The sequence below is a fragment of the Panulirus ornatus genome, chromosome 11, assembly GCF_036320965.1.
Source record: "Panulirus ornatus isolate Po-2019 chromosome 11, ASM3632096v1, whole genome shotgun sequence".
Classification (NCBI taxonomy): Eukaryota; Metazoa; Arthropoda; class Malacostraca; order Decapoda; family Palinuridae; genus Panulirus; species Panulirus ornatus.
The window spans coordinates 4,673,932-4,686,346 of record NC_092234.1 but is presented as its reverse complement, the minus strand read 5'-3'; the positions used below and the strand labels follow the sequence as shown (position 1 = coordinate 4,686,346).

Here is a 12,415-nt window from a genome sequence, read left to right as displayed (position 1 = left end):
CTGGTTATAAGTAACACGACCTACTTATATAACATGGATCCATGTGGGTAACACTATCTTATAATACACTTCAGAGTATATACAGAAAACACATTACACATTAACAATGTATGATTACCGAGAAAATGATGTTATGGAATATTTTACTCCTTGGGAAGACAGCTACATTTTCCCTCATACAAATGTCTCAGTTTAATTACGTCTTTGACTACGACGGCGCGACTCCTTTAGCACGACTGTACGACCTCTTGAGCACGACGGTACGACCCACTGAGCACGACGGTACGACTCCCCCCGGGGCGCCACGGTACGCCTTGTGTGCGATGATGATACGACACTCCCTGAGTACGACCCTTAGGGAGTGACGTTACGACTTTGAAGCAAGATATTACGACCTTGAGGTATCTTGGATCTAATCCTTTTCGACTGAGGTCAAAAGTCAGGCCAATATACCTAAGGGTCGTACCGTCGTGCTCAAGGGTCGTACCGTCGCGCTCAAGCAGTTAACGTCCTGTACGTTAAATATGTTAAAAAAATGATGCAATGTTTACTTAATCATGAATGGACGCCAAACGTAAGACTTGGCTCTGTAAATATTTTACGTTCTAACATGTAACGTGGCTCAAACTTGGCCATCAAAATGATCCAGTATTTCACATTTACAGACATGGCGTTATCTTGACTGCCGTACACGATTTTGACCTTAAATGTCCCAGTGACAGTTGTCTGCCATCTTCAAACTTTCCACCACTTCTGTTCTTTGATCTCAAGGAAAAAGGATCCTAAAATATTGGTCGACTTTGAGAAGTCCTTTACCATTCTGGTAGAGTCTCTCTCTCTCTCTCTCTCTCTCTCTCTCTCTCTCTCTCTCTCTCTCTCTCTCTCTCTCTCTCTCTCTCTCCAGGATACACTAGGGGAGGGAAGCCGTGGGTTGAGTGATGTAAACAAGGTGAACCCTTCCAGCCTCCGTGTGTGTGTGTGTGTGTGTGTGTGTGTGTGTGTGTGTGTGTTCTTCTACCTGGGATAAAAACAAGTTTAATGAACCCTCATGAAATGCACTTCTCTCTCTACTTACGCACTCATGATAAATATGTCCCCCTCCCCCTTGGATCTGAGGCCCCTCATGGCTGGATGAGGCCCTCATGACAGAAGGCCCACTTAGCTATAGAAAAGTATTTTGGTTTTTCTTGTGCCAGCGCTAAGGAAGCCAGCCACGTCCACCGGCCGATGTGTGAAAGGGTGCCAAGTGTCGTGATCGTGTGCGCATGTCAAGTGCGCAAATCAAGTTAACAACATGATTTCGTAAACGATCCATAGATAAGATAAGAGAGATTAAACCCGGTTTTATCTCTGTTGATCACGTTTTTATAACGCGAGTCTTATCGCTACAAGATATTTATAGTTCGACATTTCTATAGTGATGGATTGTATGGCAAAAAGTCTTTTCTATACTTCTGAGGTCATTGCTGAAGCTATAGTGATGAAGAGTAAGTACAAACAGCTGAATAACCCACTTCCACTTCATGTATACTATATTCCATCCATTGTCAGCCAACATCATATTCTAATCGTCTTTTCTCACACGCGTTCCTATAAACAGATTCAACACTGTTTGGACACTTCATATCTGTCCAATTCTCCTGTTCCACATTCGCACTCATTCACTCACCCCTAATACCTTTTCCCTGGACTATCATTCCTCCAGCATCTTTCCCCCTCCGTCTACCACAGACGTTTGTACCACCATAAAATCCACCTCTTCTGAGCTCCCACCTCCTTCGCAGTCCCCATCAACACGTCTTTTCATGAGCTATATCGCCACACACACCCATATTCCTTCCCCCACCCTACTCGATCTGGCTGGCCCAGTACTCCCTTCGCTTCATTTCTCACAGCGTCAGATAACCTCGCCCTCCGTCATCTGTCTATATATATAAGACAGGTACTCTTATAACGCCTCCCCCCCACAAACGTCCATCAATTTCCTCAAGTGTATTCAACCAGGGGATCAACCCCTCGTCCATCAATTCTATCCAAAAGCCTCATATTCTTCCCTCTCTCTATCCCCTTCTACCCATAACACAAGTCCTTTATTACCAGGGGGTACTCCTCCATCCTCCATCCATCACGTCCACTATCCCTCTCTCCTTCATGCATGCTAAACACACGAGTGAGCCAACGAAGAACATATCCAGCAACCTCGTTCCATTCCTCGTTCCTCAAGTTTGACTGTGGCCACCCGACTCGTTCACGTTGTTCCACGCCTGACCAGAGACCAGCCAGCCTTCCTCATATATAGGAAGACAGGCTGCTCCACCATCCATTTTTCATATATATATATATATATATATATATATATATATATAGAGAGAGAGAGAGAGAGAGAGAGAGAGAGAGAGAGAATAACTGATAGAACAATTGAGGATGAAAGGGACCTAACAGAAGCAGGGTTTAGCAGAACAAGAAGCAAAACAAACCGAAACTGATGAACAAAAACAATGTAACAGATAATGATAGATAAACAGACAAACACCGATGGTAAACACACACAGGAACAGAGAATAATAACGAGAAAAAGAAAAATAATGATGAAACCTGACAAAAAACAAAATCTAGAGTTAAGCAAATCTTCACCAGAGTATGGGAATAACAGCCAAACTGACTGATGCATAAAGAAAATAGGCGAAAGAATAAGAGGCAATGAACAATACGCCAACACGAACAGTTTACTGGACGGGGAAGATGGAAGCTGTAATGAGACATTAGACGTGCAAATGGTGTCTGTGTGTGTGTGTGTGTGTGTGTGTGTGTGTGTGTGTGTGTGTGTGTGTGTGTGTGTGTGTGTGTGTGTGTGTGTGTGTGTGTGTGTGTGTGTGTGTGTGTGTGTGCACGGTATAATGTGACAGGAAATGATGCTTGGAAGGGAGGACAATAGTTATATGCAAATGAAGTGGCTGTCGGCTGAAACAATCGACTGATTATTTCACTCAGTGAATAAATCAGTTATCTCGTCCACCATAACTAATGATAACCACCTTTAAGCCTCTTCATTCGAAACAGATAAAAAATGATAAAGAAACAAATTCCAATTATATATCAATATTGGTCCTTCCCTCCCTCCCCTCCACCATGGCGGACCATGACACCTTCTGCCATGCATGAACACATGTCAACACATTCATGATGTTGGTTCATTTCCGGACCCCTGGTGCTTGCTCTCCTCCAAGTGTATAACATATTTTCCTTTCATTCAAACATCGTACATTTCAGGTGGTCGCCATTGGAAATGTATATATGTGTGTGTGTGTGTGTGTGTGTGTGTGTGTGTGTGTGTGTGTGTGTGTGTGTGTGTGTGTGTGTGTGTGTGTGTGTGTATGTCTGTGTACATATATATATATATATATAGATATAGGCTCATTGCTCTGGCTTTTTCTTTAACACACACTCTTAATCTGTCTCTGTCTGTCTGTCTGTCTGTCTATCTGTCTGTGTCTGTGTCTGTGTCTGTCTGTCTATCTGTCTTTCTGTATATATGTCTGTCTATCTGTTTGTCTGTCTCTGTCTGTCTGTCTGTCTCTGTCTGTCTGTCTGTCTCTGTCTGTCTGTCTGTCTGTCTGTCTCTCTCTCTCTCTCTCCCTCTCTCTCTCTCTCTCTCTCTCTCTCTCTCTCTCTCTCTCTCTCTCTCTCTCTCTCTCCCTCTCTCTCTCTCCCTCTCTCTCTCTCTCTCTCTCTCTCTCTCTCTCTCTCTCTCTCTCTCTCTCTTTCCCTCTCTCTCTCTCTCTCTCTCTCTCTCTCTCTCTCTCTCTCTCTCTCTCTCTCTGGCCAGGGCCCAGCAGAACCCACCTCTGGCCCGCTGCTTCTGCAGGAGTCTCTGGACGATGAGGTCGTAGGCCACCTCCTCAGCGACGCCTGAGTCCTTGACCAACTTCTCCTTGACGGCGATGCAGATGTGGTTGGCCACTAACAAACCCTCCAGCTCCTCAAACGCCTGTAATGAAATACAGGAAATACAGACGACGGTGATGAGTTACAGGAGATACAGACGACGGTGATGAGTTACAGGAGATACAGACGACGGTGATGAGTTACAGGAGATACAGACGACGGTGATGAGTTACAGGAGATACAGACGACGGTGATGAGTTACAGGAGATACAGACGACGGTGATGAGTTACAGGAGATACAGACGACGGTGATGAGTTACAGGAGATATGTAGCACATTCATAATAACTTCCTTCATGAATGAATGCAGTATTCATAATAACTTCCTTCATGAATGAATGAAGCATTCATAATAACTTCCTTCATGAATGAATGAAGTATTCATAATAACTTCCTTCATGAATGAATGAAGCATTCATAATAAGTTCCTTCATGAATGAATGAAGCATTCATAATAAGTTCCTTCATGAATGAATGCAGTATTCATAATAAGTTCCTTCATGAATGAATGAAGCATTCATAATAACTTCCTTCATGAATGAATGAAGTATTCATAATAACTTCCTTCATGAATGAATGAAGCATTCATAATAACTTCCTTCATGAATGAATGAAGTATTCATAATAACTTCCTTCATGAATGAATGAAGCATTCATAATAACTTCCTTCATGAATGAATGAAGTATTCATAATAACTTCTTTCATCTGTCGTACCACTGACCCCACCAGCTCCAATGACGTAACGACAGATTAACGACAGATGTATAATGAGGGTTGAATAACCGGCTTTAAATAGAAAACGTCTCTTTGTTTAGTATTCATTAAATTCTAATTTCCAGTAACTACCGTGAACGAGGTCGTTTGTGTACACTTCGTTTAATCTACATACAACGTGGCCAGTATCACAAGCGCTCATGGAAAAAAGAAAATTGTATTTGATAATATCTTACAAAATAGTTGATTTTTTAAATAATATTATTTTTCTTCTTTGTCTTTCGTTATCAAAGTATCTTTGAACGCCGTAGAATTTTCCCCCGGAGGTCGAGCTGTTTATAATCGTCTCCAGCTCTTCCTGAAGTGCAAACATTGGTCAAACATCTCCTTCATAAATACCAAAATCATCTCCAAACATCCTCTGCCCATCACACGGTGAGTGGATGAAGGGTCACAGTATGAGTGGATGAAGGGTCACAGTATGAGTGGATGAAGGGTCACAGTATGAGTGGATGAGGGGTCACAGTATGAGTGGATGAAGGGTCACAGTATGAGTGGATGAAGGGTCACAGTATGAGTGGATGAAGGGTCACAGTATGAGTGGATGAGGGGTCACAGTATGAGTGGATGAAGGGTCACAGTATGAGTGGATGAAGGGTCACAGTATCATGAGTGGCTGAGGGTCACAGTATGAGTGGATGAAGGGTCACAGTATGAGTGGATGAGGGGTCACAGTATGAGTGGATGAAGGGTCACAGTATGAGTGGATGAGGGGTCACAGTATGAGTGGATGAAGGGTCACAGTATGAGTGGATGAAGGGTCACAGTATGAGTGGATGAGGGGTCACAGTATGAGTGGATGAGGGGTCACAGTATGAGTGGATGAGGGGTCACAGTATGAGTGGATGAAGGGTCACAGTATGAGTGGATGAGGGGTCACAGTATGAGTGGATGAAGGGTCACAGTATGAGTGGATGAGGGGTCACAGTATGAGTGGATGAAGGGTCACAGTATGAGTGGATGAAGGGTCACAGTATGAGTGGATGAAGGGTCACAGTATGAGTGGATGAGGGGTCACAGTATGAGTGGATGAAGGGTCACAGTATGAGTGGATGAAGGGTCACAGTATGAGTGGATGAGGGGTTACAGTATGAGTGGATGAAGGGTCACAGTATTATGAGTGGCTGAGGGTCATGACCCCCCCCTGGGAGGAGCTCTTCCCCTGGCTCACTGTAAGGACCCGGAGCTGGGCGATTACCGGGGAGAAATATGTGTGTCGGGTGTGCATGATTTTTGGCACGGTTGGGTTCAGAGAGCGAGCGAGTCATGTTCATTTTCCACCATGTCTCTCGTATGGAAATGGCCGTCGTCGTGAAAGCAAGCTGTGAACACTGAGTAGAATTATACAATAATGCACCCTGTTCTATCATGCTAATGTTCGTGTTATAAGCAAGGAGTTATACAGATAGAAGTCCTTCGAGCACGGCGGTACGACCCTTGAGCACGACGGTACGACCCTAGAACACGACGGTATGACCCTTGAACACGACGGTACGACCCTTGAGCACGACGGTACGACCCTTGAACACGACGTTACAACCCTTGGTAACAAGATGTCCTTGCCTCCCCTCACCCTCCCCCGACGTTTTAATGGTCAGATCATACGCTTAAATTTCTACTTCTTCCCGTAACGCTATCACCACAGGGGCTTATACACACAAGTCCTCACCATCCAAATCTCTCCCTGAGCGCGTTTTACCAAGTTATTTATGTCCGCCGGCAATGAATTTACGCCGACGAATTACTCTAAACAACTATTTCCTTCAGTTTAGTCTGTTTACACATTTCACCAATATACTGATCCCTCTCTCTTCCTGCCAGCTCGCCACCGTATTAATGTCTTAGCTTCGCTAATCATATCCTCATTCCGTCACGCCCACTAAAATGCCTCTGATTCTATCCACTAGGGGCGTCCTAAGACACCAGGGGCGTCCTAAGACACCAGGGGCGTCCTAAGACACCAGGGACGTCCTAAGACACCAGGGACGTCCTAAGACACCAGGGACGTCCTAAGACACCAGGGGTGTCCTAAGACACCAGGGGCGTCCTAAGACACCAGGGACGTCCTAAGACACCAGGGGTGTCCTAAGACACCAGGGGCGTCCTAAGACACCAGGGGCGTCCTAAGACACCAGGGGCGTCCTAAGACACCAGGGGTGTCCTAAGACACCAGGGGCGTCCAAGGACACCAAGCGCGCCCCTAGACTTTGCTCCGTGTGTACCAAAATGTAAAAGAAAAAGACTAAACTAAAAATCTTCAACAGAAATGTAGATTGTTAATCTAGACACCTTAGAAGTGTACAGGGACAGATGTTAACTTCCTACAGCAGTATACAGTAGCTACAGTAGCTCACCTTGATGCCGTAGTTGGACTACAGTAGCTACAGCAGCTCACCTTGATGCCGTAGTTGGACTACAGTAACTACAGCAGCTCACCTTGATGCCGTAGTTGGACTCCTCGTAGATGATGGAGATGTAGGACCAGCCCAGCTTCTGGACGATCTGCACCATAGCCTTAACCTGGTAGTGGTCCGAGGGAATGGTGCGCGAGAAGTACTCGAACCTCTGCTTATTGCTCAGCTCGGGCGACGTGGAGAAGAAGCTGACCTGAGGGAGAGCAGTGAGAGGTGAGAGCAGAGAGAGAGAGAGAGAGAGAGAGAGAGAGAGAGAGAGAGAGAGAGAGAGAGAGAGAGAGAGAGTCTACATTCATAAATATATTTTTTTTTTCAAACTATTCGCCATTTCCCGCGTTAGCGAGGTAGCGTTAAGAACAGAGGACTGGGCCATTGAGGGAATATCCTCACCTGGCCCCCTTCTCTGTTCCTTCTTTTGGAAAATTAAAAAAAATATATATCTATATATATATATATATATATATATATATATATATATATATATATATATATATATATATACATATATATATGTATATATATATATATATATATATATATATATATATATATATATATATATATATATATATATATATATATATATATATATATATATATATATATATATTCATAAAAGCAGAAATGAAGTGACACAATATCAGGGATGTTCATGATGTTTGTATATTTAGATGTTCAGTAAACTGTATGTGTGTGTGTGTGTGTGTGTGTGTGTGTGTGTGTGTGGTGTGGGTGTGTGTGTGTGTGTGTGGTGTGGGTGTGTGTGTGTGGGTGTGGGTGTGTGTGTGTGTGGGTGTGGGTGTGTGTGTGTGTGTGTGTGTGTGTGTGTGGTGTGGGTGTGTGTGTGTGTGTGTGTGGGTGTGGGTGTGTGTGGGTGTGGGTGTGTGTGTGTGTGGGTGTGTGTGTGTGTGGGTGTGGGTGTGTGTGTGTGTGGGTGTGGGTGTGTGTGTGTGTGTGTGTGTGTGTGTGTGTGTGTGTGTGTGCGAGCGAACAATTTTGGGAAGTTATAAATTCTCGCCAAGGTTTTCGGGGAAGGGGGGAGGGGGATGAGGGATGGGGGGGTCAGCTGGCTGCGTCTGGGAGGGCCAGATAATGTGGCTGTGGGGGAGGGTGGGTGGTGAGGGGGGGGAGAGAGACCAGCTAACCACGGCAACACCGCGCGATGTGTTCCTTATGGAGGGGAACTAGTAATCCACTGAAGGACGGGATCATATATATATATATATATATATATATATATATATATATATATATATATATATATATATATATATATGAATTTTTTTGTCAAGCCTACTGATATGTTAGAAGTATGTGATATACCCAAGCGTGTGATATACGTACACGTTATATACCCAGAGACATGATATACTTAGTGAATATGTCTCGTAGTCTGCTGCAGATGTGGGATGGGGAAAATGAAAAAGAAGTTATGTCTGTCAAAAAAAAAAAAAGATAGAATAAAAAGGTCAGACTAGATTTTCACTTTGATCACGCATGATGTCATGCACATCTCATGACGCCAAACATGCAACACATATGGAGTTCCGTTCGACGTGTTTGGTAGACTTTTTGACCACCACAGCTGGCTGGCTGGCTGGCGCGGGTCGTGCAGCGAACGCCACACTTCACTCATACAGCATCATACACCAACCAGTATCATCCATTGTAGACACGACGGTTACAATGAAATGGTTAATACAAAACTGTAGTTTTTTTCTTTTGTTTTTAAACATGAACAGATTACAGGGGTAGTTCTCGGTGTCAACCATCAGGTAAACACACAGATCTGTTTCTGGCAATGGAAATAAAAAAAGCTGAGCGTCAGCGTGTGGCGTGGGTGGGCGTGGGTGGGCGTGGGATCCCGATGCTCTCACTGTGGGGTTGGAATCTGCTAAACATTGGCAGACAAAAGACAGTCAGAAGCAATAGAGGAAGACGAGGGCTATTCTGATGGTATCGGACGTGATCAAGGCAGGGAGGGAAGACAGAGAGTTATATATTGAGGGGAAACTATGGTTGAAGAACGGGAGAATAAACGGAGAAAGAAATGATAACAGTGGAATGAGGAGTAAAGTTAAGACACACAGGCAACATGCACAGGCAATAGCACACATCAGTAATCAGAAATGGTATGAAGAAATGGTATAAAATAATGGCATGAAGAAATGGTATGAAGAAATGGTAGGAAGAAATGGTATAAAATAATGGCATGAAGAAATGGTATGAAGAAATGGTATGATGAAATCTCACACTAGGGTAGTGAGAGAAGGTGCCAGGTTACAGTAATTATTCGAGTCTGCTGTACTGGTGTCAGAGACATACACACACAACAGGTTAGGTTTGTGGGCGTTTTTAACACCGTCACCCCAATGGTTCAGCTAATTCACTGTGCCGCCCATGTTCATGGAGTGAGCGGTAGCGCAAAAGGGATTACAGAGGTCACAAAAGGGATTACAGAGGTCACAAAGGGGTCGTTAGTCAGACCCTCAGTGGCTCGATATGACATGGGATGTTACATAATTGGCTCAGTACATAAAGCTGCATTACATATGATACACAAGTCTTACATACAGGAAGTTTTACAGAACTAAATGGCAAAAAAAAGTGGATACAAACTTACGATTTCAGCTATCTCTGGCTATCTCTCGCCATCAAAGATAAGGACGTTGTGATATCTCTTCCTGGGTTGAGTTAGACCTATCTAATGTCAAACCTCTCTCTCTCTCTCTCTCTCTCTCTCTCTCTCTCTCTCTCTCTCTCTCTCTCTCTCTCTCTCTCTCTCTCTCTCTCACCCACCATCAGTATAAACGACCCAAAAACATTTCAACCATCGTTCTAGTCATGTTTTTCACGGTGGGGGGAAGGGGGGGCTTCAGTGGAATGTATTCCACTCCATAAAATCCTCCAGTATTGTTTATAACTCGCCAACGAACTCACATGGGAGGGGTTCACACACACACACACACACACACACACACACACAAACACACACCCTACCCTCTGCTTGTACAGCTCTTGCACAGTTCACAGTGACACTGTTAATGGATCACAGCGCCGACCCCCTCCTGGCTTGTCCATTGCGAGTGTTATATACATGGGGGAGGAATGGCTGTACAGAGGGCCTGGCGTTGTTATGTACGGGCGTGACTGCTGGAAAAGGGCTTTTGACAGTCCTTATACGCGTGTTTTCTTGTTTTTTTCCTTCTGTACAGGGGAGCCACTGTGGTTACATACGTGGGTGAATGGTACAGACGACCCCACTATTATGTCATGCGTGGGTCATTGCTACAGGGGATCCCACTGTGGTTTTATACGTGGGCGATTGCTACAGAAGACCCCACTGTGGTTTCATACGTGGGTGTTTAATGTATACTAAGTGTGAAAACCTCCCTCAAGGATTGATATTTCCAGGATAGAATTACGACACTGTGTTTGCAAGACCTCCCTCCCTCTCATACCCTAGGGAAAAAAATATGCGTCCCTTTGTATGCAACAAGTCAGCGCCAGGGTTCGATCCTCAGCCCCCATTATTCGCAGTGAATGGTCTATGTTTGTTTGAATGAATAACCAGGATACCACAGCTAACTGGCTGTTAGCAAAGGGCTTTTAACCATAAACTGTGGAGATGAACAGTGTTTCGGTTTCCTATCATTTTTCTTCGTATCATATCTCTCTCTTCAGGGCTTACTTTCAGCTCAATAGTTACGTACGTTGACTTAGATAACTATAGAGAAGTTAGAATCATAGTCTATAAACGCAGGATCCTCACTACCGTAAGTTACCCTTGTTAGAAAATCCTCTGTGGATTCCTCCTCCAAAACAGATTTTGGCAGATGTGAAAGACGGCTTGCTTGGCGGCCATTGTGTTGACACAACACCCGGTAAATGTTGGATCACATCCACCAGCGAACCCGACGCAAACATACGGTGTTGACGGGTTGAGCTGAAGGCCCCATGAGAGTAAAGCTGGATTTTGTCTCGTGAATAAGGGAATATGTAAACCATCTGTTGCCGCTGGTACGTTCACACAGTACGACCATGAGCTATGACAGGGAAAGAATGAGGTGAAATGATGTCTCTCTGTGGCTGGAGTTCGGTGGGATAATGAAGGATTACTTAACCCTCTTGAGCACGACAGTACGACCCTTGAGCACGACGGTACGACCCTTGAGCACGACGGTACGACCCTTGAGCACGGTGAGACGACCACTTAACACGGCGCTACGACCCTTAAACACAATGAAACGACCATTAGGTATCATGGCCTGATTCTTCACTTAACCCTTAAAAAGTCAGGTCAAAAGCCATGCTCTCGTACTGAAAGGTCGTACCGTCGTGCTTAAGGGTCGTACCGTCGCGCTCAAGGGTCGTATGGTCGTGCTTGGAGGCTAAGTCTTTCTACTTCTGAGGTCTGGCCCCTAAACCACGGACACAAATGATAACTCCAAGAAGAAATGCGAGACAGTTGGAGTAAACCAAATACCACGTCTGGATAAAGGCTCAGTGACTTAAAGGAACTTGCAAGAATGTTATGGTGAACATCTTACAGCTGGAGGGGGATGTTCCTGATGTTATCTTGCTGGTACAGATCTTGCAAGATGTTGCTCACTCTCTCCTCGAGATTTCAGCTCTATCAACAGACTCGTTTTTTCCTGTTGATCCAGACATCATCTTCAACATCATCACCCCTTGCCTCATTACTACGACTAACATCATCAACACAATGTAATGAACATCAACACAATGAACATCAACACAATGTAATGAACATCAACACAATGTACATCAACAGTCTGTATCTACCTCATCAACATCACCAACATTCTAAGAAATCTCCATCAACCACACCATCTCCATCTCTCCCACTCAAAACATCACCACCACCTCCTCCCCCACCACCACCACTACTCCCACTGTATACACAACCTGACCACTACGAACACCATCAGTGATGTCATCAACCCAGTCATTAAACCCGTGACGTCACTCATCAATTCCCTCATCAAAACCACAAATTAGGAAAACCGAATCATAAAACCTTAAACATCATACCAAGAGGAAATGATCACAAAGTCATCAACATCTAACCTCCCCACCTGTCGAACATCCAGCCATCACAACATCATGGAAATAAAAACAAATGGTGTATACCTTTGTCATCCCCCAAACAATAATCTCCCTCCAATAAATAATTGATTCCGGGTCACTTTCACCCTTATGAAACAGTATATACGGCTCAGGTTCTTTAATCCTCTATCGCATCCGTCATGCAACAATTG

General features: G+C 44.3%; 1 protein-coding gene across 1 annotated transcript in view; it reads right to left on the bottom strand.

The window, feature by feature from the left end:
- LOC139751080 (metabotropic glutamate receptor 6-like) overlaps positions 1–12,415 on the bottom strand; it is a 126,713-nt gene that overhangs the window by 19,359 nt on the left and 94,939 nt on the right. The window contains exons 4-5 of the mRNA XM_071666183.1: positions 7,156–7,326; positions 3,844–3,988 (exon numbers count right to left, since the gene is read on the bottom strand). Coding sequence (XP_071522284.1) covers positions 3,844–3,988; positions 7,156–7,326 — 316 coding nt within the window. The remainder of the gene's footprint in view (positions 1–3,843; positions 3,989–7,155; positions 7,327–12,415) is intronic.